General features: G+C 38.4%; 1 protein-coding gene across 1 annotated transcript; it reads left to right on the top strand.

Annotated features, from left to right (window-relative positions):
* Nucleotides 1-1,642: 1,642 nt before the first annotated feature.
* On the top strand, nt 1,643-18,138 carry LOC140240300 (DNA replication licensing factor MCM3-like). Its single transcript, XM_072320084.1, has 19 exons — nt 1,643-1,782; nt 2,518-2,630; nt 3,375-3,583; nt 3,802-3,932; nt 5,079-5,237; nt 6,090-6,169; nt 6,727-6,966; nt 7,695-7,751; nt 8,208-8,379; nt 9,028-9,162; nt 9,704-9,793; nt 10,336-10,420; nt 11,183-11,306; nt 12,128-12,278; nt 12,738-12,878; nt 13,925-14,019; nt 14,484-14,587; nt 17,276-17,396; nt 17,816-18,138. Exons 1-19 carry the CDS (start codon nt 1,714-1,716, stop codon nt 18,015-18,017), a joined length of 2,478 nt encoding a protein of 825 aa, XP_072176185.1. The 5' UTR covers nt 1,643-1,713; the 3' UTR covers nt 18,018-18,138.
* The last annotated feature ends 2,562 nt before the right edge of the window (nt 18,139-20,700 follow it).

Here is a 20,700-nt window from a genome sequence, read left to right as displayed (position 1 = left end):
GCATTGTGAATGTGAAAAAAAAAATATAGAATGTGCATAATGACTTCATTTTTTTAAATAAGTGGTAAATGGTTAGAGATTAAATAGCAGTATTAACAAAGCCATGCTTATGAACTTTGCGGGCTTAGTTTTAGCTTATATTGTACATTGTGTACACAGTGTAAATCAAGGAACATACTCATTTGTTTTTTTTTCTTTCTCTTTGTACAACATGTAAGAAAAGTCTAATAAAAAAAAGAGTGTGTTAAGATCATAAGATAATTGTCTTGTGTTATGATTACATTGTGTATGCATGTCTGTATTATTTATTTATTCATTGTTTTTTTTTTCTTTAATCTGTTCCATTTTGTGTAGTGTGAACTTTAGAGAATGCAGAAAAGTGGGTGCACATTTTAGAGGTGACTGAACTTTGCTCATCTTGTGTTTGCATGTGTGTGTGTGTGTGTGTGTGTGTGTGTTTATGTGTTTGTACAGTATAAGTTTGTGTTGAGGGTTTTTGTTGATGTACATGTTAGTTGAACCTTGTAAAAGGGTATGGGGTGTTTTCATTCAAATTTAATGGGATGATATTGTGCTGAATCTGATGATGAATGAAAATGAAATGTGAAGTTTAGACAAAAGTGACGGGCATTCATTCCTAAAAACAATATTAAGTATCTTAAACAAACTTTGGTAATTAATCCACTCATTGTTTATAGAAAGCACTATCTTCAGTGGCAATAACCTGATTATTGTTTCCATATTTGCCCTTCAGGCCTGTTTTTTTTTTTCTTTTTTTTAATGGCTACTGCAACTTAAACAGGGTGTAAAGGATGGATTTTGTGTTTGTAGTTATGAGCAAAATAACGCTTTGTGTGATTGAAGTTAGATACATAAATTTTTTGTGGTTGTGTGTGTGTGTATGTGTGTTCACACACATTGTTCATATTAATTTTATTGTTCAAAATGATTTCACTAATTGTTCATATTATTTCCATAGTTAATATGGACCTGATATTGAATGAAACTCAAATAAAAAATATTGCAAAACAAAAAAGTATGCATAATGTGTCATTCCAAGGACCCTCAAACCTTGTTGGTCATACGCAGTAGATTACAGACAACAAAATACTGTATGGAGACAGTTGCCATCAGATCCTTTATAAATTCTAGAGGGTTTTTTCTGTCTTTTAGATTATCTTCGTCATTAACATCTGATGAAATGTCTTTGTCCTACTGACACCCGATTATTTTGTTTCTTTCTTTGTTTTCTTTGTTTTTTTCTTTTTGCCTATCTGTATGTCTGTTTGCTTGTTCTGTAAATCACACCGTTGTTTCAAACTCGACTGAACGAGGTACGACCGGAGAATAGCACTGCCTACTATCGATAATACACATTGGAGTAGTATCGATTACAATTCGGAGGAACGTGGAGGACTCTGACGTCATTGTGGTAAGTTGACCAATCAGAGTGTACGGATTGAGTTAAAGGTCCCGGGTTTCGCCATCACATGGTGGTCGTGGCGCGAAACTTGTGTCCCATTCATTCGCATGCATTCCGTACGTTTCGCGGGTCTCTGCTGCGGCCGTGGTATGGTTTACGTGGTGGACATTTAAACCGCGCCGTACTCCGGTACTTCGATCTCTGACAATCCATTGTTTACACCCGGCTAGGGAGAGAAGGTAGTCAAATATAAATCGAGACTGTAAATTTTGAGGAGTTGGACCGGCAAAATGGACACAGACATCGACCAACAACTGCGAGATTATCAGAGAGAGTACCTAGACTTTCTAGACGATGATGTGAGTATTTTGTGTCGTGAAATAGGCAGATCCGCGAATTAAAAGATCTGTTTATAAGACGTTCCACTCGCAATCGTCGACAGGAGCGCGCTAGCGCAAAAGCACATCGCAGTAAATGATCAGTCATGATATTCATTGCCAACGATAAAATGTATGAATGTTTCCAATATAATCAGGATGATGTGAGAATTAATGGGCATTCGTATTTTGTTGTAACGTTAATAGGCCTATCGTTACTCAGCTCGGTAGACGGTCGCGGTCTAACTGGTCTAAATATAGGCCTATATATAATATAGACCCTATAATAGGCCTACCTATGATTGTTAACCTGTTTGATGTTAGGCTTTAGTGTTAGATTAACCCGTCGCGGGGCGCTGTAACATAGTAACATGCATGCAAGCATCATATAACAGTTAGGTAGAACTGTGCTGTTTGGGTGGTTTTTTGTTTGGTTTTTGTTAATGTCAGATTTTTAAAGATTCTTGGAATTTGTCACTGGAGGAATCCAAGGTATACCTAAAGATCTAACGTTAGCATGCGTGCATGTTCGTTTGTAACGTTAAATAGTAAACTTGTGTGCCTTTCATATTCATAAGCCTTGGCCGCTTGGGCAATAAAGAGTCTTTCCTCTCACTTGGATGTGTACATGTGTAGGTATGCAGGCAGTGTCTGAAAATGTTTTCAGAGCTAATAATGTATGTCTACAGTGTATGTGGTCCTTTGTGCTTTGACCAGGCTGACCAGGGCATTTACCATGAGAAAGTCCAGAGCATGATCTCCAAGAACTCATGTCGACTCATCGTCAACATCAACGACCTGAGACGCAAGGCCCCCAAAAGAGCAGCCAGGTTGGTGCCTCAGAAATGCATTTTATTATTTCCAGTGGTCATCATGTTTCCCCCTTTGTATCTCAGGAAAGGTTTTCAAGTTCGTAACCAAAATCTCTGGTGGTGAAGCTAGGAGTACAGGTCCTGTATTACTGTAGATCTGTGCAGGGCTGGCAACTCTCACGCATTGAGCGTGAGACTCAGTATTTTGGTCCTTTCTCATGCTAAAACTTTATTTCATTTGCATGCATTTCTATTGATCTCTATTGATCTCACTCATTTTGACTCCTAAATTATAGCATTGGCCTTTGGGAGTCTCACTCTCAACTAGTTTCCAGTGTTGGCAGCCCTGCTGTGTGTTTTCAATGTAGCTCTATGTGACTATACTAGTTTCTAATTATGAATGGCCAAAACTGAAACCCCGCTCAACTGTCAAGGTGAAATTTTAAGTTTACATTCACACATCATTGATTTTTTTTTTTATACTTTCCTTCAAATGCGCTCACTCTACAAAAATTCCATAAAGGATTGGTATTATCCTTGTTTGCTGTGATCAGGTCTGCGATTATGGTTTCTAAAATTTGAGATCAAACAACATTTTTCTGGTCAGTAGATAGTCTCAATTTACAAACTCTAATATGGGAAACAACACAGTCAAAAAAAGAAAGAAAAAAAAATGTGCTCTATTTTTCTGCAGCCCTGCCACTTAAGGATATGACTCGATGCCAAATATTGACCTTCTCTTTAATGCTCCTCTTCTGTTAGGTTGCTTAATGAAGCGCATGAGGAGGTGGCATCATTCCAGCGAGCCCTGAAGGAGTTTGTGACCTCGGCGGACACGGCATACGGCAAGCAACATGACGACTTCTTCGTCGGCTTCGAGGGGAGCTTTGGATCGAAGCACGCCACCCCACGCACGCTTGCCGCTAGTTACCTTGGCAACCTGGTGTGCGTGGAAGGAATTGTGACAAAATGTGAGTAGAAATCTTGCTTAAAATTTTGTCAAGAGGAGTCCCAAATCTCACAGTATGAGTCAAAAGTAGAAGGGCTAGATCAATTTATTACAGCCATGCATGGTCCAACAACGCAAGGATCTGCACAGCTTTTGTCTGTTGTACTCTTTTGAGCTGATTTGGTTTACCATGTTTTGTGTGGTGATCACGTGCTAACCCTCATGCCCGCTGCTTTACAGGTTCCCTGGTGCGGCCAAAGGTTGTCCGCAGCGTCCACTATTGTCCGGCGACGCGCAAGACGATGGAGAGGAAGTACACGGATCTCACTTCTCTTGAGGCCTTCCCCACAAGCTCCGTCTATCCTACTAAAGTAAGGTCCATAGAGTGCTGTCTAGTGCAGACTTTGCAGAGCCAGCATCAGCTGGGTGTGTGTATATAGGATCGAGAGAGATGTATCAAGTCCATAAGCCATAACTCACAGAGAAACCAAATATTCATATCATTTTTCTAGTTAAATGTGAAGATACCACTGACCTACAGGGAAGTTGGTGTATCAGCATTTTTATTGATGCCTATAGTCAGAATTTCAGAAAAAGTGAGTCCCAACTTTGACTAGTTTGCACAAAGATGCAACATCAAATCCAAATTAAACAGACCATATTTTAGTCCAAGATTTATTTTGTTTTGTCATATACCTCGGCCCCAAAGAGGGAATTTGAACATTACTTTTCGCTACAGAGATAGTTGATTTGATTCTCTGATATATATACATGTGCTGTGGTTGAGAGGCTTTTGATAATTTCACCACTGAAATAAAACATACAGGAACATTAGAGGGCTCACAAGTAAGAATTTTTAACTCTACCTATTGAAATACTAGAAATGAATAGTTATGTTGGATAATTACTGTATAAGCTATATACTTAGCGAGTCTTCAATAATTTTTTATTGTGGTTGAATTCGCAGTTGTGGAATGCCGTGATGAACAGCGAGATGTATGCTGCACGTCACATTCATGTCAGGATCAGAATAGATATTTTTGCACAATAAATTGTTAAGTTTGTGAATAGCACCGGATTTGTGAAATTCTAAAAAATAAAAACCTTTGCAAATATTATATGGTGTATACAGTATAGTGGAAACACACAACATCAAATCACAGAAATCAGGGTTCTGGGACTCTGAGTTAATGCAATTAAGGTGGAGGGGTTTCACACAGAAAAGCAGGTGGTAGTGACTATCTGGAATCATATGTTCAGTTTGTTATATATTGATTCCTTAATGATTAAAGTTAGCCAAACATAACACATTTTACCAAAATATACAACCTCTGAACTTATCATCTAATTGTCCTCAGACTTTTACTTTCTGTCTTTTCTTTTTCTCTCTGCCTTCTGCATGCCATTAATCCACATTCATGCCAGGGAGAAATCTCCCTTTTCACGTGCTTATAAAAGTGGACATGAGATTTGATTAATTTACTCCTCCATTTTTTGGAAAAATTGCTTCAATACAGGATGATGTGGGCAATCCCCTAGAGACAGAGTTTGGACTGTCCCTCTACAAGGACCACCAGACCATCAGTATCCAGGAAATGCCGGAGAAAGCTCCAGCCGGTCAGCTGCCACGGTCAGTCGACATCATCGTGGACAATGACCTTGTCGACGTTTGCAAGGTACGGGTGGGCTCCTGCTTCAGTAGAGAGCTCTTGGCTGGTGCTATAGTCTGTGTCAAGTCTAAAGTTATCTTTATTTGCAGAGAGAAAGAGAGTGTGTAGAACTTGTAATCATTAATCAGTAATTCTGTGCCTGTATCTTTTATCATACACATGTCATAGAGCATGCTGATTTCATATTTTCAGAATCTGGCCCCATTAGACATTGATTATGTGGGCATGTCCTGATGAGCAGTTTGATTGAATTGATGTGGATTTTGTACTATGATACACTATGTTTGTTTACAAGTTTTTTCCCCACCAAATTTAAGAAGCATAGAAATGCTTGAAAATGCAGCTTTGTACCAGCAATTCTTTACAACTTGGGAGCTCTCAGTTTTTGAGGAAAATATTGATCATCGTTAAAGTCTGAGTCATAGTTGCCCATATTGTCCATAGTGTACTGCTATGTTTTTATGAACAAGCATAGATTTTAAATTTCCTTACCACACAGGCTGCCATAGACTTACAGATGAAATCTACTATATAATCAATTTTAACTCTTCATAAAACAGGGCCCGCATTATGAACTGATTATAGTTCTATTTCTTGTGGGTGATTCCTTGTTTGTTGTTTTAGTATCCACATTGAGTAAAGGCAATTTTGAATTTGGTTAACATTGAGCTCACCTCTAAGTGGCTGGAAGAAATAAATTAAAGACTAGAAAATTATTTTCTCTTCTTACAGATTTCCATTTGTGGGGTCACTGCATTGTTTAAACCTCACTGTCTTAGGAGATAGGCTTAGAGTGTTTATTTGTGTATGTCTTATTCTCAATTTGATTGGTGTTGATGTTTCTTCCTCATTTTGTAGCCTGGAGACAGAGTTCAAATCATCGGGACATTCAGATGTCTCCCAAACAAGCAAGGCGGTTTCACCAATGGAACGTTTAGGTGAGACTATACCCTCTCTCTCTCTTTTTCTCTCTCAAGAAAGTGTTTGTGTTTGTGTTAACTGCAAATGTATGGCACTATATGTATCTGGAAGTATAAGTTGAATAAACACAAGTCAATTCTGTCACACATAGAAAGTGATGTGTCTTTTTTTTTGGGGGGGGGGGGGGGCAGGTGGTTAGGAGTGAGGTGAGTTGCGTAACACGCATTTCCCATTCACCCCAGCACAAGAATATTCGAGACTAGTCTTCAGTGGGTTAATGATGAACTTGTTAATCCCGAAGTGTTATAGACAAGTTTGGATATCGCAAAATTTAAAGTCGTTTCATATTTTCTTGTGGAGTGAACTGAGCTGTTTATTAAAAGCTGAGCTGTATGCTAAAATTATTCCTGATTTAATTAGATGTTGTTGAATATTTTGAACAGATACTTTTTATAAATCTCTAATGACTTATATTTAATTCAGTTAGAGCAAAAATCTGTATGTGACAAGCAAGTGTCAAATATGTTAGCCAGCCATAACAAAATAAGAGTCCCAACTTCTGTTACCCAAACAGGACCATCATCATCGCAAACAACATCAAACTTCTCAGCAAGGAGACGGTGCCAAACTTCACCGCCGAGGACATCGCCAAGATCCGCACCTTCTCGCAGAACAAGCGCGAGGATGTCTTCGAGCTGCTGGCCAAGAGTCTGGCGCCTTCTATCCATGGGCACGAGTACATCAAGAAGGCGGTCCTGTGCATGCTGCTGGGAGGGGTGGAAAAAGTGTTGGAGAACGGGACCAGGCTCAGAGGGTGAATGATTCAAAACTGTTTGGAAGACGTTGCCAAAAATGTTTGCGTGTGTGTGTGTGTTTGCGTGCACATATGCTAAATAGAGTTGAACTTATTCAGTAAACTGCAGCATCAGATTTCAACATTTTCAGCATAGCAAAATAGAGTACATTACTGATTACATAATTTGGATAACTTGTATAATGCATATTTGGGGGATGATTCTTATATTCTATACTGTGATCCAACTTCAAGCGTCATTAGTGGAAGCATTCAGGACATACAAATCTACGCAGCATGGCTAAAATTTTTGTTACTGCAAAAGTTTGAACTTTTGCCCATTAAATTTACATGCTAAGCAGTGAACTTCATTTTTTTTTTTACAATTTTGCTTACATGATATGTGAATTATTTCAGTATATGAGATATTTGTTGAATTCTAGATTATGTGGGAACATTTCCACTCCACAAAATTAGTTCATAATAACAGCAAGAAACCAAAGATCAAAATTTTGTGGCTAATCATCTTCTGTCACATTGTTAATTCTGACTAGACTTTAACATGACAGTGTGATATTTGAAAGAAAGTGAAAACAGGTGAAATGGTATACGATAGATGTTTGGCTAAGTGTGAATTCCCAACAGTTCTTGATGTAGCTTGTGACCAGATTGATTAATGTGGTCATCGTTTCCATGAAGATCGGTAGTTTTGTTGACATATATGCTTTTCAACAACTTATCTCTTACAGTGACATCAACGTTCTTCTGATTGGAGATCCCTCCACAGCCAAGTCACAGATGCTAAGGTAAGTAAGGCTGGTTTCGATAGAGTCTAGAGGTAGATGTAAGACACGTGGCCACTTACAGAAAGAAAAGAATTGTCAAAAGAAGCAACCGAAAATGCAAAAAGTAATATAGCAAATTGGTTATTATAAAGCCATTTATATCCATATTAAGACATTCAGGTATGATCAGCAATTTATGTAGGAAGGTCTTGTTTTGCCGTTCAAACAGAGGATTCACCTTTCATACTGTTAGTTGTCTTTGATATTGCCATAGTCCTTGAGAAAAAGACAGGTGATTTTGCCCATGTAACGTGATTCCCACCTCTTCAATTTTAGCATAAACAATTCTAAATGTGGTACTGTCAGACTCCACGTCTGCTTTTCAAGCTTATATATTAGCATGATTGTTAGTCATCCCATGTAAGTAAAGAGGCATGTTGATCTCAAAGTCCCCTGCAATGAACACTTTGTATCCAGGTACGTCCTCCACACGGCTCCCAGGGCCATTCCAACCACTGGGCGCGGTTCGTCGGGCGTCGGTCTGACGGCGGCCGTGACCATGGACCAGGAAACCGGAGAGCGCCGCCTGGAGGCGGGCGCCATGGTGCTGGCTGACCGAGGCGTCGTCTGCATCGACGAGTTTGACAAGGTCAGCGGCATGAAAGAGTCTGTGTGCTTCTAAAGCCATTTCTCCCACCCCACATTATTCCATTGGAATGAGAGATTAAAAAAAGTGTGGGAAACAGTGTCGAGAGCAAAACAGTGAAACCAATGTGAAATTGACATCCTTTGATGCCCAATGATAATGCATATTCTTAGTATGGAAGACCATCCGTTCCTTGTTGCGATCACCCAAATATGTTCTCATTCTTTTTTTAGAGTTGAGTATGGTGATAGTGTGCAAAAAACAACAACAAAAATAGACAGCTCCTGAAATCAATAGGAAGAAAAGTTTATACCTTTTTTGTTTAGTCAAACATGAGCAAAAACTGTTACAGTAAATTTTACCCCCCAAATCTTGATGTTATGTATACCTGCATTTTTTGCAGGAAAAGTTTCACAAGATAGCTAATGCCAGAAATGAGTTGTCATTGAAGGTGTAAACAAAGTGACCATTTGAAATCTGTAGTATTCTTGCTAATTGCATGACAACCCTTCAAGATATCCCTTTTCTCTGTGTCATGTTTGGGTTGTCACTTCAGATTAAGAAATATAGTTTCATTTCTTGATGTGTGAGATTAAAAGTCCTTACATGAGATATCTCCATGTCCCTTCCTGTTCCATGTCGTTGCCGCAGATGAGCGACCAGGATCGAACAGCCATCCACGAGGTGATGGAGCAGGGGCGCGTGACGATTGCCAAGGCTGGAATCCATGCCAAGCTGAACGCCAGATGCAGCGTACTGGCAGCTGCTAACCCTGTGTACGGAAGGGTAAGGAGGTTATAATCTTGTCCCAAGAACACCCATTCAGAAAAACCTTTAATGAACCTTTTAAATTTCCTCTACACGGTTGTGCACAATATCATGAGCTCACTAGCTTCATGGTGTATTGAGTGAGATGTTTGATATTGTCATGATCATCTGTGTCAAAATGACCAAATTATTGGCATAAAAATGGAAAGAGTAGGGTTGTAATAACATCATGCTGAATGTTATCAGCTGTTTGTTTGTCTTTTCTTCTGGTATTCTTGTGAAGATTGCACACTGCGTTCAAATTGCAGCCTTAACACATTCTCCACTTTTGTTTAGAAAATTATCTAATGTGTTTGTTTTTTTGGGTTTTTTTTAGATATAAGGTTGTGTCAAACTCATACTGATATGTTTCATGGATTGACTTCTCTCCAAGAATGTATAAATTTTGTCATGGTCCTTCATTGTAGGTCAGTGATTTTGTATAGTGTATTGTGGTAAGACAGCCTGTTTTTCATTACTTTTTGAGACTTTATCCTCTGTATCATCTGTAACTCTACAGTATGACCAGTACAAGACACCCATGGAAAACATTGGCCTCCAGGACTCCCTGCTCTCTCGTTTCGACGTTATCTTCATCGTTCTTGACCAGGTTTGTAGTCGCCAGTCAATATCACAAATCTTTGAAAACAAGCGTTGTATATGGAGAGCTGACAGAAGACACCAAAATAGAAATAAATCGCTTGCCAGACCTCTTGGCTTGATGAGAAATTTTTTCCAGAGTTCATTTGTAGTGACAAATTCTGATGTAGAGAGAACTGTGAGGTAGGATTACATTTCATTTATACTCATAATGTTGATCACATGACAAGCATCTGTATCATGAAATAAAATGGCTGTGTGTTCACAAACACATTAATCATTTGGAGGATCAAGATTCAGGCTCAATGAAACATTTGTGACAAAGCATTTATATTCCGATAATGCACTCCAATATCTCTCCTCAAATTACACAATCATTTAGGCCAACTGCAGAGCATATCCGCTTGAATTTAATCTCGAGCCAGAATTTAAAACGGTCTCCTGCAATTTGCAACCTTTCGACATAAATTCCTTTCATTTAGCAAGTTAAAACTTCCGGAGTTTAAGCATGCACAGTATTTACCACATCTCTTTCTCACTTGTTCTCTTCAGATGGATCCAGAGCACGACAGGAAGATTTCTGATCACGTCCTCCGGATGCACCGCTACCGGGCAGCCGGAGAACAGGATGGAGATGGTGAGAAAGAATGACATATGATAGAATATAAAGATACAGATAAAATCATGATTTACTCTCATCATTGGTTTGAGAAGAGATGATGACATATGATAGCCAAGTTAAAAAAAAAAAAAGAAGGTACAAATATAAGATAATTTACTGTCATTGTTTTGAGAAGAGATGATAATATATGAAGGAAGAAATACTCATAAAATCATAATTTATTGTCATTGTTTTGAGAAGAGATGATAATATATGAAGGAAGAAATACTCATAAAATCATAATTTATTGTCATTGGTTTGAGAAGAGATGATGATGTATGATAGAAAAAAACACACAAATAAAATCAGTTTATTGTCATCGATTTGACTTTAATAACATCATTTATCTCACCTTACAATCGCATTTAGTTATTCACAATTTCATCACTTTATAGGGGGCTAGGAAACATGATTTAGAAACAGTAAGCAATACATTTGCTGATCAAGAGTTCTGTATTTGACTGCATTTGCTGCTTAGGGGCTAATTAAAAGTGAATATGTACAATTATGATTATTAAGTATAAGTGTTACAGGTTCAAGGTAGTGCAAGATTGTAAATAACAATAGTTGTTTCGAGAGAACACAACCACTTTCATATATATGCATACTGCTGTGGGTACCAGGATTGTATTCCATCAGTTGTTCCGTCCCTCTGTCAGCATACTTCCATGAAGGAAACAACCCTGACAGATGCTGGTAGTGTTAACATCCTTTGCTTATTTTATCCCCACCGTGCAGCCATGCCACTTGGAAGCTCCGTGGAGTTCCTGGCCACCAACGACCCCGACGAAGAGGAAGAGGAGAGACAGGAGACCAAGGTGTACGACAAGCACGACAAGCTTCTCCACGGCTCCCGCAAGAAGTGAGTGTTAAGCCGCCAGTTATCTCTGCCTCTTCTAGTTTCCAACTTGACAGATGAGCGACGATGCTTGACTCCTTCTCTCTCCTGTCACTGGGTGTGGTCTTCTGCCATGTTACCCTTTAACATTTCTGCCCCTCTCTTTGTGCTTTTTTTTACCCTCCAGTCCTCCCACTCAGTCTTTATTCTGTTTTCTGGTTGCTTTGCCAGTAAAATTCCTCTGTTCTCGATGCCTTCTTGCATGTTCCTACTTCCTCAAGTATCGAAGCCAGTAGAATGATTCAAATGAGTCAGTCTTCCACATGTCACTGTGGCAAATCTCCGCATTGTGATTAAAATGATCAAAGTAGATTTGAATATTTGCATCGCTTGTTTGTTTGTTTTGAGGGATACTAGTAATATTGAATAGTTTCTAAGCGTTCAATGTCATTTCCACTAGTAGTCAATCAGATAAAACGTGTTTTACATGGGGACTTCCTGCTTCCATTCACAAGAATGTATCGTTAGAGTACTTGAAGTTTATTTCAGCATATATAGCTTATTTTAAGATGATATTAATGCAATCTAAAGCATCATCCAACAGCTGAGTGATCAACCTTGTGTGAAGTTCTTTCATTTCGAAATCATCAGAAATGTAGGACTTGAAATCTATTTCAACCCAGTAGGTTCCCTCTTGACAAAAGTTTGTTTGCATACTGTGCTTATAACATTGTGCTAAACGTCTCTGAGTTGTCAGCTTGAATTAAAATGATGGCACTCTAGAATCAGCAGAGGTATGTAAAGATGCTGAAATTTTAGTTTCTTTACCATTTCCCCGCCTCCAGGCAAAAGTACGTCAGCATGGACTTCATGAGGAAATACATCCACATTGCCAAGGGCATCCAACCCCAGCTTACCCGAGAGGCGGCTGACTGCATCGCAGACGAGTACTCCAAGCTGCGCAGCCAGGACGCCACAGCAAACAACATCGCAAAGGTGAGGGGAGGGGCACCTTCTCCAAGATTGCACCCCTCTTCAATTGGGTCGCCTTTGTGAAGGGATGGAGGGAATCATTTTAGATTATGGGATAGCATTTGAATTTGAACCATTTCAATCTCACTTTGTCTTTCTATCCACTATCCCTCACCTTACAAACTATATGCTGTATTTGTCTCCAATAGAACTTTTTTGTCAGTATACCAACCCACATTTTATTCTTTAATGATGTGCCTTCTTTAGTTGCTTTGTTTTGCTTTCTTTTTACCGATATTATTTGTCTGTCATTGATTAAATGTCTTAGTCGTAACTGTGGATATGACATAAGATTGTATAACATATATTCATATGTCATATTAAGCAACTACAACTAAGAAGAGTATGTTATTCTCTTGGGAATCATGGCAGAGTTTGGAAACTGAATTGAGCATATCTTTGCCCCATGTCCTTCTCTTACAGACTGCTCCGGTAACGGCCCGTTCCCTGGAGACCATGATCCGTCTATCCACTGCCCATGCCAAGGCCCGCATGAGCAAGACCGTTGACCTGCAGGATGCAGAGGCTGCCATCGAACTTGTCCAGTTTGCCATCTTTAAGAAGGTCAGTGACCCTCCTGTGACACCTACACTTACATACTGACATTGTCTTAGTGTTCATTTTTTTGTTCAGTTTTTAAACACAGAAATGAAATCTGTAAACAGTTGGAAACATGTAACACAGTAGTGTTGGCTTACAAATCGTCGCCGGTCACGCGAACCGACGAATCACTCGATTTTGGGTCAAATTTTCGATTTTGAGATTTTCAATCATTTCGATAGTAGACATTCCATACTACATATTCTGAAATTCTCAGTGTGTAATTTGGTGTAATTTTTACGTAGTTATCACTTTTGTAGAAGTATGTAATTCCATTTGTGAAAATTATTTGTTTTCCCCATAGACGCGTGTGTTAAACAATCAGGCGATTCGACGGTTCGGTGACCGCGCGTACTAGTACGCGCGGTCACCGAACCGACGAATCAGTGCGCATTGACTTGCGTGTAGTTTTTGAGATTCAACAGTTTATTGACCGCGCGCACAGTGCGCGTACTATGTAATACATGTGCTGACAATGACAACGCTCAATGTACATGTACATATGGACACACATGGAAAATGACAACGTTCTTTGCAGACCGAAAATATATGCATGCAACTCTTTGACGATTTCCCGCTTATTTGTTAACAATACAATTCAATAAAAACTTCACAAGTTAGAGCAAGAATTGAAGTCTGATGTACTACAAAAATAATTGGAAATTATAGACATGAAAGTGTAGCAACCATAAGTCAAAAATGGGTTAACTTCAAACGCGATTTTCTCGAATTGTCATTCTTACGCAAACCTGAGGGATTCGTTGGTTCGTGTGACCGGCGACGAAATGTGGAAGGAATTTATGATTTGTCATCCCTTAAGAGTTTTCAATCAAATTTACCTGAGTATTTGAAACTACAACGTCATGTCTGTGCTGTGCAGTGCACATCATGCTTCATCTAAAGCTATGTGTTGTTTCATATCAACATGATTTCTAACTGAATTAAATTTGGCTCATATTCAGAAGGATCATTTACAGTGTTTACATGATTCTGTATGTCACCTTTTGTAGGTTCTGGAAAAGAAGAAGAAGCGTCGCCATGGCGACGAGAGTGACTCAGATGAAGAAGATGAGGGCGCCAGAGTGGAGAAGCAGAAGAAACAACGGTAAGTGGCATCCCTCCACCAGGAGTGGCGGGATGTCTGAATTTCTAAAAGCATTTCAAAGGATGACTTACATGATTTTTAGTATGAAATATTTCAATACAGACCTGCATTATTAATGTCACCTTGCAAACATGATTTTAAAGCATGTTCATTTGAAACATCAGATTATCATAGTCTTCAAAAAAATTCAGAACTCTAAAATAAACAGGTTGATCACATATATCCTGAAAACTTTTTTGAAGAGTTAGTGAAGTGGCTATGCAGGAGTATAAATTTAAAAATTAAAAATCTATATACCAATTGCATAAATAACCACCTTCAAACTTCATGGTAATAAGGATAAGCATTTATCAGCTCTCATATACCCTAGTAAATGGACAAAATATTGATTTTGTACTACACAGATTGTATACAACAGTAATTCAAATCTATGCATTTTGTTTTGTTTTCTTCTCTTTTTGCAGTCGCAAGAAGCGAGGATCGCCAAGGAAAGAACGTCGAGAGGGAGCTGAGGGCGAGGAAGACCCATACGACTTTGACAGCTACGAAGAGTCTGGAGAGGAAGATGGTGAGTCTTGTTGAACTCTCATTAAAGGAAACCAAAACCCAAAGAGAAATGTGGATTGAGTGAAAGCAGCAACATTAGTAGAACACGTCAGTGAAAGTTTGAGGAAAATCGGACAATCGATGCAAAAGTTATGAATTTTTAAAATTTTGGTGTTGGAACCGCTGGATGAGGAGACTACTAGAGTTCATGACGTCATGTGTGGACAGCAATATAAAGAACATAATTTTATAAAAGGGAATTCCTCAAAAATTCATTTTTCATGAAAATTACACATTTCATCAACTTGACACTGGCATATGTTAAGGGTAGTAATTATTACCCTGCTTTCTGAAAGCGGTTAGTCGAGTGCTCTTTCGTTATGCTTGAAAAGTGAAAGAATGTTGAATTTTATTTTATATTTTCTTTACATTTGTTGTCCACACATGACGTCATACACTCAAATAGTCTCCTTAGGACAAAAAAAAAAAATTGTTGCATTGGCGTAACCCGCCCGACCCTAAAAATTCCGCCGACCCCATGTTTTTTTATTATTTTTTTTGCTATCGATATCAAATATCTTGTTGATTGCAATCGCGATCGCACAAACCCGGAAGTGGAAACGGCTCTGGGGATATCGGATGTACGAGGGAGAGATCTAGCGCCTCGCATAAGCCTTCCTTGATCAGTACGTCATCTGTTTCCAACACGGACACGTACGTACTCTAACAAGATTTATTCAGTGTATACGTAGCATTCAGACTGCGATGTATTGTGCACAGTTTTGCCATAGGTTTCTTGTGTGGAGAACTTACACGAATCTGTATATGTGGGACTGTAATAGAGATCGCCGTGTGCGATGAAAAGATCGTACATATGGGTCAATTTGCATCTATCTTATCTAAGTCAAAATAGTAAACAAGGAAAAGTAGAAATTACGCGGTGCGTAATATGTGTCCCCGCCGGAAGTAGCATTTTGTAACAAAATGTGCAATACAGGTAAAAAATCAAGGTCAAAGGTCAAAGAAGTCAAAGGTCAAAATTCTGTGTAGAAGTTTTGAAGCCCTCACCTAGTGCCATCACATAAAGCAAATGGAATCGAAATTGGGTTAGAAATGGCGAAGGAGTAGCATTTTGTAGCCAATGTACAATATAGGTCAAAAATCAAGGTCAAAGGTCAAAGAAGACAAAGGTCAAAATTCTGTGTAGAAGTTTTGAAGCCCTCACCTAGTGCCATCACATAAAGCAAACGGAATCAAAACCGGGTTAGAAATGGCGAAGGGAGTAGCATTTTGTAGCAAAATGCAAAATATAGGTCAATAATCAAGGTCAAAGGTCAAAGAAGTCAAAGGTCAAAATTCTGTGTAGAAGTTTTGAAGCCCTCAACTAGTGCCATCACATAAAGCAAACGGAATCGAAATCGGGTTAGAAATGGCGAAGGAGTAGCATTTTGTAGCAAAATGTACAATATAGGTCAAAAATCAAGGTCAAAGGTCAAAGAAGTCAAAGGTCAAAATTCTGTGTAGAAGTTTTGAAGCCCTCACCTAGTGCCATCACATAAAGCAAACGGAATCGAAATCGGGTTAGAAATGGCGAAGGAGTAGCATTTTGTAGCAAAATGTACAATATAGGTCAAAGGTCAAGGTCAAAGGTCACAACTGAAATTCTGTGTAGAAGTTTTAAAGCTCCCATGTAGTGTTATCATATAAAGCAAACAGAATCAAAATTGGGTCATAAATGACAGAGAAGTAGCAAATTGAACATTTTGATCACACACGGACGCACACACGGACGGACGCACGGACGGACAGACGGACGCACGGACACACACACGTACGGAGCCCGTTTCATAGTCCCCTGCTCGAACTCGTTCGGCGGGGACAAATATGAAGTGAAAACATTCAGGATAGGGATTTCAACATCTTTAAATTCTGTAAAGGGGTATAATTCCAGTAATATCGGCCTCATAAATGATTTGTAGAATAGATGAACACAGCACATTCGGTGCAGCAGTTGTAACTGTTTACTGAGCTGAGCACGAGTTTTACACGTAAAATGCAGGTAGCAAAAAAAAAAAAAAAAAAAAAAAAAAAAAATCCGCCCGACCGACCCTATTTGAAAATCTCATGTTACGCCAATGCAACAATTTTTTTTTTTTTGCCTTATCCAATGGTTCCAACGCCAAAACTTTAAAAATTCATAACTTTTACATTCATTGTCTGATTTTCCTCAAACTTTCACTGATGTTTTCTACTGATGTTGCTGCTTTCACTCAATCCATATTACTCTTGGGTTTTGGTTTCCTTTAATTTCTTGACTGAAAACAAGTCAACCAAATAATAGTGAACAACTGATAGCATTCAGCTGTTTGTGTAATGCAGTAAGCCAAACCTTTAATGTAGAGCTAACAGTTCACTTGTCACTTGTCTATTTGTAAAATGTTTTCCCCAAAACATCCCTCTCAATTAAACTATTTCTACAGGCTATAAGATGAATCTTGGCATCCAATATTTCAAGATCATGAGATTCCATCCGTGTGAAGTAACTGAATATCCCAATGAATTTCAGAACTTATTTGCTGATGATATGGAGAACATTAATCATCAATTACTTCAATGGTGAATAATTATACCTATTTCTTCTCTTTCTCTTTCTTGTCTGCCTGCCTTTTTTCCTTCCTTCTTTGTTTTTCTTTCCTTTCTTCCTTTCTAGTTGGACCCACACCTCGCAAACGGACCAGTGCTCCCGCCACACCTAGCGACGCCTCGTCCCAACCTCAGTCGATGGACACCACCGAATCTCAGGAATCTCAGGTCGACATCAGCGCAGAGAGGTGAGGAAGTCATTCCAGCCTTATAGTGTAGCATCATGATACAAATAAAAGCCACATTTTGAGTTTATTCTAATATGTCAGTTCAGCAGTACTGGACAATAAACATTGTAGTATTTTTGCAAGCAGCCAAGATACTAAACATTGCAAACATCACAAATAATATCAGATGTTTGGTTTGTTTCCATCTTTATTATCTTTTTAAACCACTCACTTTTATCTTTTCATTATAAGAGTGAAGCTCATTCTATTCGATCATTCATTTTCTTCCATTCACAAGTTATGTGTACATATGCAATGTAAATTATGGTGCAGTACTAAATTCCAGTGATTGCTCATTTATTTCATATGTTTATTCGATGTGAGGTAAACTGTAGTCTTATGTAGAGTCTTATAATTTTCATAATTTTCCTGTCTGACAGGTTGAAAGCATTCAAGGCCACCGTTCACAAGACGTTCGAAGCCAAACACGCCCAGTCCGTGCCGTGGTCGCAGATCACCGATGCCCTGGTCAAGGAGCACAAGGATGCACCCTTCAGCGAGGCCGAAATAGACAGCGCCCTCGCCAAGATGCAGGACGCCAATCAGATCATGGTCTCCGAGGGCATTGCTTTCCTCATCTAAGCTATCTCTCTCAAGTTTTTTTCACTTTTGTCGCGAGGAATCCTTCCCATTTTCTCCTGGCTTTCAAGTGCTGAGCCCAGGCTCTTAAATCTTAAGAGAACACTAAGGCATTAGATAATGACACACAGCACAACACTTGAAAAAAAAAAGATGTTGCCCCTTTTCACATTCTGTGAAACTGATATCAGTCACAGTGTTCTGTGCTGGGTTTCTCTTCACAAAGTTTTGTGGTAGTGATTGTAAATCACGTTCTCATAGGAATGGAGAAGTTTTGCAAGCAATCCTATTTCCACCAAGCAATTCACTCGACTGCAAAAGATTGATGGGTACTGCTGTGACCTGATTTGTCAAATATCTATAATCAATGATAAAATAAGATATAAGTAGCGGTCACGATCAGGTATGTTCTGAGACTGTAGTATTTCCAGCAAGCCTTTTGGGATAATATTTTACAGTTTTGTTGCTACATAACTGAAAATTGTGTTAATATAGTGCTATTTAACACATTTCTTATGCATATGTGCACGATTTAGGGCATAAATTGACAGTTATGCAGACATATGGAGAAATACTTGGCATGTTTAACCTTAGAGAAATTATCACTGCTTGCTGTTGATAGACTTGTGTTCATTATTGTCTTTGATGGATATAAAGTTCTAAGCAGTAAGTGATCTATTGCTACAGTTAACACAGAGGCACAAAGTCTCAGTCACTACTCACCAAAGTTGTGTAAAATATATGTACATAATCCATATGTAAATATCCTATGCATTATCTAGTATGTGACTAGGTGAATTTGTTGTTTGTTTGTGTTTTCATTGTCTGTTGTATTTTGAATGAATAGGAGTAAGTGGTTTTTGTCTTAGCACAGCAAAACATGTCCTTCCTCATTTTCCCTTCCCCCAGCCTATATAAAAAGCAGCTCTTCGTCTTCAAACTGTGTAATACAGGACAGCTATGGTTCTCTTTGACTCAAAGTAACATGGAAGTGAGTCAGTTAACCTAATGTGTGCTTTCAATTCTGATTGGTACAGAAAACTGTACGTCATTGTACACACTGTCCACAGAAAGGGTTAAATTGATGGTTTTGTACATCTTAATCAAGGCTCTGGTCTGCAGTTGAACCATTGTTATTCTGATGTATAACTCATAGGAGGTAATGTATTTCAGTATCATTTGATATTGGAATACCTCGTGCGGTCATTAGCATTCCCCATTTCAACCACCCAACCCAGTAGGAAGCCACCTTATCAATCAGGTATTTTGCTATGATTGGTTGTATTGATGTGTGGTGCTGAAATAATAGCAGTGACATACCAGTAATCAACAACAAACTGGCACTGTAGAGTTTTTGTCTGATTCCTTTTGGCAGTGGAATAATTCATCCATAAACAATAGAAGTATGTCTCAATTGCCCTTTGTGAATAGATAGTAATGTGTATATTATTTAGAAATGAACCATTTTAAGAAGTGAGCCAATGGAGAAAAGGCATTATTCCACTGATACTTAAACCCGTTGAAGACTAGTCCCAAGTATACTTGGGCAGGTCTCTACGGGAAATGCGTGTTGTAGCAAAATCAGCCCATCCTCAACATGTTAATTCTTCCCAGAATTTTTTGTCCAGTGTGCCTTCAGTTTCAGATTGATACAAATATTACTCAATGAATTTGATAATAGCCAGGACAAAGAAAAAAAAAAAAGGAAGATATTTTGTGGAATGATATTGCAATAAGTGGATACTGGCGAGTATGTATAGAGGCAAGGAACTATCTGGATGCATCTTCTTTGGCAAAGAACCCTGGACTGAATTTACCATTTTCTGAGAGCTTATTTGTTCATTTTTTTTTTCTTTTTTTTTGATGTTTGTGTACCAGAAAACTGTTTTCAGTATAGGGCAGCAAAGGACTTTGTGGCCTTGTTTTCTTCTTTTCTAAAGTGTAACATATCTTATCAATATTTATCAAGTAATATTGAGTATGGATGGCAGAACTCAAACACTCGTTATGATTGTTTATTTGGCTGTCTTCAATAGGTGTTTCATGTCCAGCGGTGGAACTTTTCAAACACTGGAAAGAAAGAGAGAGTCTTATGTTATTTTGCTAGGCATTGTATTTCACGTGTAATTAGTTCTTCAAGATATCATGTATACACACCCTCAAAAGAAAAAAAATGAATAAGTATTTTCTTTGCATTTTAGGTATGACCAAAACGATGAGTGATATTGGGAAATATACAATTGAAATGAAATAATTTCAGTTTCCTTTGTAGTTGTGTCTGACTTTGTATAAAGACAGTGTATATTTTGTGTTTTGTGCATAGAGGTGTTTGTGTGTGTGTGCGTGTTTGTATCTAAATGTGTTATACCACCTTTTAAAATTAATAGGGATACAAAAATGAAGAATGGAGGGAACATACTATGAAATATTCATAAAAATGATAAGAATGAGTCGAGTACGAAGGACTATATATATATATATATATATATATATATATATAAGCACACAATGGGACAATACAGCAAAATGTGCATTATGCATATGTAATATATATATATATTGTTTTCTTTCCTTTTTGAAGCGCCACGAGCACTGATAGGTGGACCTGTGCGCTATACATGTAGTCACTATTATTTAAGTTTGCATTGTCATTATTGCATTTTCAGTGATATTTGAAAATTAATTT

The sequence above is a fragment of the Diadema setosum genome, chromosome 16, assembly GCF_964275005.1.
Source record: "Diadema setosum chromosome 16, eeDiaSeto1, whole genome shotgun sequence".
NCBI lineage: Eukaryota > Metazoa > Echinodermata > Echinoidea > Diadematoida > Diadematidae > Diadema > Diadema setosum.
The sequence above is the reverse complement of the archived record's forward strand: the minus strand, read 5'-3'. Positions and strand labels throughout refer to the sequence as shown.

What these genes read in the sequence shown, in the direction of transcription:
- LOC140240300 (XM_072320084.1), top strand. Translation starts at nt 1,714, where the DNA reads ATGGACACAGACATCGACCAACAACTGCGAGATTATCAGAGAGAGTAC. An exon ending in CTCCACGGCTCCCGCAAGAA is followed by an intron (nt 11,307 to 12,127) that starts GTGAGTGTTAAG and finishes CCCCGCCTCCAG; the next exon opens with GCAAAAGTACGTCAGCATGG. An exon ending in AGTTTGCCATCTTTAAGAAG is followed by an intron (nt 12,879 to 13,924) that starts GTCAGTGACCCT and finishes CACCTTTTGTAG; the next exon opens with GTTCTGGAAAAGAAGAAGAA.